The 4,580-nt window shown below is 48.3% G+C and overlaps 1 protein-coding gene across 1 annotated transcript in view; it reads right to left on the bottom strand.

Annotated features, from left to right (window-relative positions):
* The window catches only part of ZBED1 (zinc finger BED-type containing 1), a 40,669-nt gene extending 36,842 nt beyond the window's left edge, over nt 1-3,827 (bottom strand). Inside the window, 1 exon segment of the mRNA XM_027766705.1 lies at nt 3,771-3,827. Within this exon segment, the coding sequence (XP_027622506.1) occupies nt 3,771-3,827 (57 nt within the window).
* Between the last annotated feature and the right edge of the window lie 753 nt (nt 3,828-4,580).

The raw sequence follows: 4,580 nt of genomic DNA, 5'->3' as shown, positions 1-4,580 counted from the left end.
GGGTGTTGTCATGCCGCAATCCCTTCTCCTCCATTCTCCTCTTGGGATCTTGGGCACGCACGCACACGCACTCAGTTTGGCGTGAGTTTTAAACCAGCAGATCTAGGAATCGAACTGCGGTCAACTATGCGGGAGTTCCGCAACGTAACCATTATGCCATCTACTGGTCCCTGTTTTAGATTTTTGCCGTAGCATGTGTGTTGTGTGTTCTCCAGAAACAGTGAAAGGGTCAGTGAGAAGTCACCCCCAGGGGCGGCTGTGGCCACACCACAATCCCTTGCCCTCCATTCTCCTGGGATCTTGGGCATGTACGCACACGCTCCCAGCATGAGTCTCAAGGCCACCGGGTCCAGGACTCAAACTGTGGTCAGCCGCGTGGTATATATATATGAGTTTGCATTTTCTCAGAGTCAATGTTTAATCATTCCAAAATGAACCGTGCTCAGACCTTCAGTGGACCAGCCACGGGATCAGAGTCCAGCTCTCAAGGAGAAGATGACGGGGCACGTCCACACTCTCCTGTCTCAGCCTGACATCAGCCACCGGGCTGGGAGTCAAGGTGTCTCTCCTAAGGCAGTGAAGTCAGGAAAGGCTTTTCATTTGTGATCGTGTTTATATATAGCTTGCTCTACTTCCTCAGTGGTCACGGCACCCAGGGCCAAAAATAACGTCTGAGCCGTGGCTGAAGGCCTCCTCTTGGAGTTCGGAATGCAGCCCTAGCCCACAGAGGTTATGTGTAAGTGTTTAATTTTTTCACAGAATGATTGCATTCAACTGTATTTATTTATTTTTAATTTTAGCACAGAGGGACAGAGCAAGCAAGACAGAGAGAGAGAGAGAGAAAGTGAGAAAGCAAGCCACCAGGTTCGGGAGTTGAACCGCCATCAGCCGTGTGGGAATCCGACATCCTCAACCACCACGCCACCTGCCGGTCCCCCGGATCTGACAATTCGTTGGGTGGGTTTGGCGAACATACCCCATTACAATGGGAGTTAGTTTTTCTATATCTGATTTCACAATCCCATAGGGATCTTGTCAATAAAATGGCTTTTCTTTTACATTTTATTATTTTGAGTGGGACCAGCAGTTGGCATAGTGACTATGTCGCTGACCTCCATGTAGTCGACCGTGGTTCGTGTCCCGGACCCGGTGGCTTAAAACTCACGCCAGGTGCGTGTGCGTGTGTGCCCAAGATCCTGAGAGGAGAATGCAGGAGAAGGGATTGTGGTGTGGCCATCTCCCTGGGGGGTGATTTCTCGCTTTCTGTCTCTCTGTCTCTCTCTGTCTGTCTGGCGAGTGCACGCGCCCTATAGCAAAAACTTCTCCAAAAAAAAAAAAAAAGAAAGAAAGAAAAAAAAGAAAGAAAAACAACCAGGTGTGAGCATTGGAAAGCACTTGGGCATCAGGTGGAGCTGCCGTGACCAGCGGGCACAGGTGTGTAAGGGGACACACACATGGACTTTGCCCCTGTGAGTTTCAGCGTACGATGCCACTCACCCACAAAACCACCCTCCGCCAGGGGTCCCTTCCCCTCGGAGATTCTAAACCGTGAGCCAAGTAAACCTCTGCAACTAGAAACCCCCCATAAACCCAGCATGTTCAGGTCATCAGAATGGATTGGGACACTCGTTTTTTATTTTATTTTTTTAAATTTTCCTTTCTTAAATTTCCAGATAAGAAAAGAAGTCAAAGGACAAAACCCAGCCCACTTGCCCAGAAGAAAAGGTTTTGCACAGCCTTTTCGGAGGTCGTTGGGTTTCTTTGTACATTTTGTTTTTCGATTGCTAACACTCCCACGTTTATTTATTTATTTACTTACTCATTTATAGAGGTTTTTGACTTCGGGTGTGTGCACTCCCCCGGGGAAGAAAAACAGGGACAGTGAGAAGGAAAGAGAAATCACCACCCCGGAGGGGTGAGCACACGGCAGTCCCTTCTCCTCCACTCTCCTCCCACCATTTGGGGTATGCGCACAAACACGCCTGGCATGAGTTTCAAGACCCTGGGTCCGGGATTTGAACCACAGGCAGCCGTGTGAGAGTCTAGAGACACAACCACTACAAGATCTGCTAGCTCCCTTTTTAAAATAGGAATGACTCACTTCTTGGGCTAGGAGGTATAAGATCGTGGGTTTGTGACCTTTTTTTTAAAAAAAAAATATTTTAAAAATTATTTTATTAAAATTTATTTATTATTATTATTTTCACATGAGTTTTGTCAGAGAAAGACCAAGAGAGAGAGACAGAGAGAGAGAGAGAAAGGAAGCTGCCAGATCCAGGACTCGAACTATGGTCAGCCATGAGGGAATTCCAGCACCTTAACCACCACACCACACACTGGCCCCGAGATTCAGGGTCTATGACCTTTTAAAAGCTCATGAAAACGGTTTCATTTAAAAATGAAAAGAATGCCCAGTTGCTTAGCTTAATGGATGCATGGGTCAGATCTCACATGGCTCACCAGAGTTCGAATCCCAGACCCGGCGGCTTGAAAACTGAGCTGGTGGGCACATGGGCCTCAGTGCCTAAGACCACACGGGATGGAGAGATGGAGGGGAAGGGAATGTAGCTTTTCCGCATCCCATGGGGAGTGCTTTGTCCCTCTCTGTCTCTCGGTCTCTGTCTCTCACTGGCAAGTCCATGTACCCTCTGGCAAAATTTTTTTTTTTTAATGTAAAATAGTGGGCCAGGAGGTGGCATGGTGGTTCATCCCCTGGACTTCCACGTAGCTGACTGCAGTTCGAGTCCAGGACCTGGCAGCTTGCTTTCTCACTTTCTCTATTTCTGGTGAGTGTAGAATCCCTATAGCAAATAATAATAATAATAATTCATCAAATGAAATAAATAAATTTTTTAAATAAAATAAATATAAAATTAAAAAATGCAAATAGAATCTAAACTGGTGATAGTTGTTTATATACTAACGTAGTTATTAGATATAATACTTCTTTCTTTTTTTTCAGAGAGGGATTTTTTTTTTTCTTTGCAATAGGGTACTTGTGCTCTCTAGAGAGACAGAGAGACAGAAAGACAGAGAGCAAGAAATCATCCCCCCGGGGGAATGGCCATGCCACAATCCCTTCTCCTCCCTTCTCCTCTTGGGATCTTGGGCATGTGTGCACATGCGCCCAGCGTGAGTTTTAAGCTGCCGGGTCCAGGACTCGAACCACAGTTGATGACGTCATGCCATCTGCAGATCCCTCTTGGTGTATTTTTGGATGGACCAAGGGGCCCACCGAGGAAAAGCTTCCATGAACCATAACCCTTCCCTAAACACATGACCCCCTCCTGAGCGTCCCTGCGGTCAGCAGCCCTGGTTACAGGACCACTAGGTCTTCCCGTGTCTCTATTTTAAAGGACCTTTCCAGGGGCCAGCAGGTGGCATGATGGTGAAGGGCACTGGACTCCCTCACGGCCGACTGCGGTTCGAGTCTTGGACCTGGTGGCTTGCTTTCTCACTCTCTCTCTCTTGCGCTGATCAAACTGGAAAATAATAAGAATAAAGTTAAATAAACATTAATCAATCAAAGGATCTTTTCATTTCTGGAGCCAAGGGCCCTGCTGTCAGGATTTGATGTGAACCCTTTTAGATGCCCGAAGGGTGTTTTCATCGCCCTCCGAGCAACAGCGAATGTGAACGTGTTTGGGGGTGCAGCTCATTCCAGAGGCCCCCCGAGGCTCAGTGCAGCGGCCCCACCTGTAGGCACCTTCCCCGAAAGGTCAAGGGAGCAATAAGCCCTTCTGCTTCTCCAGAGGGGCTGCGGGCCCTACTCTCTGTGGACCCTCCCCGGCTGCTTCCAGGGTCTGGCCCTCGGTCACGTCCGCCATGTCTGGAGCTGCTTTGACCCATGGACTTGGACTTGGCATCTTCAGCCATCTTATTTACCATTCTATAAAACAGCATAGACTGCAGGCTGTGGGGTGGCGTGTTGGTGAGGGTCCTGGACTCCCATGGAGTCAACTGTGGTTCGAGTCCCGGACCCGGTGGCTTAAACTCACGCCGGGCGCGTACGCGTGCGTGCCCAAGATCCCGAGAGGAGGATGGAGGAGAAGGGATTGCAGCGTGGCCATCCCCCCTGGGGGGTGATTTTTCGCTTTCCCTGGCTCTAGCAAGTGCATGCACCTATGGCAAAATCCTTAAAAAACAAACAAATGAACAAGAACCTAAATCCTAGACCGAGGCCAGCAGGTAGCATAGTGGTTAATACACAGGACTCCCACATCGCTCAGCATAGTTCGAGCCCCAGGCTCAGCAATTTGAAAGTCACACTGGGTGTATGTCCAAGAGGAGAATGCAGAAGGGGTCGCTGCAGTGTGACCATCGCCTCCAGGGGTGATTCCTCAATTTCCTTCTCTCTGTCTCTTTCCTCTCCTGGGAGCACATGCACCTGACAGCAGAAAACCTTTTTAAAAAAACCTTTTTTTTTCCATTTATTTATTTTATTTATTCTTTGAAAGATTTTCTTTTTAACAGATTTTTGCTCTAGGACGTGTGCATTCACCAAAGAGACAGAGAGAGACAGTGAGAGAGAAAGCGGGAAATCACCCCCCAAGGGGGATGATCAAGCCGCAAGCCCTTCT

This window comes from Tupaia chinensis, unplaced genomic scaffold (assembly GCF_000334495.1).
Source record: "Tupaia chinensis unplaced genomic scaffold, TupChi_1.0 Scaffold143644_1, whole genome shotgun sequence".
NCBI lineage: Eukaryota > Metazoa > Chordata > Mammalia > Scandentia > Tupaiidae > Tupaia > Tupaia belangeri.
The sequence above is the reverse complement of the archived record's forward strand: the minus strand, read 5'-3'. Positions and strand labels throughout refer to the sequence as shown.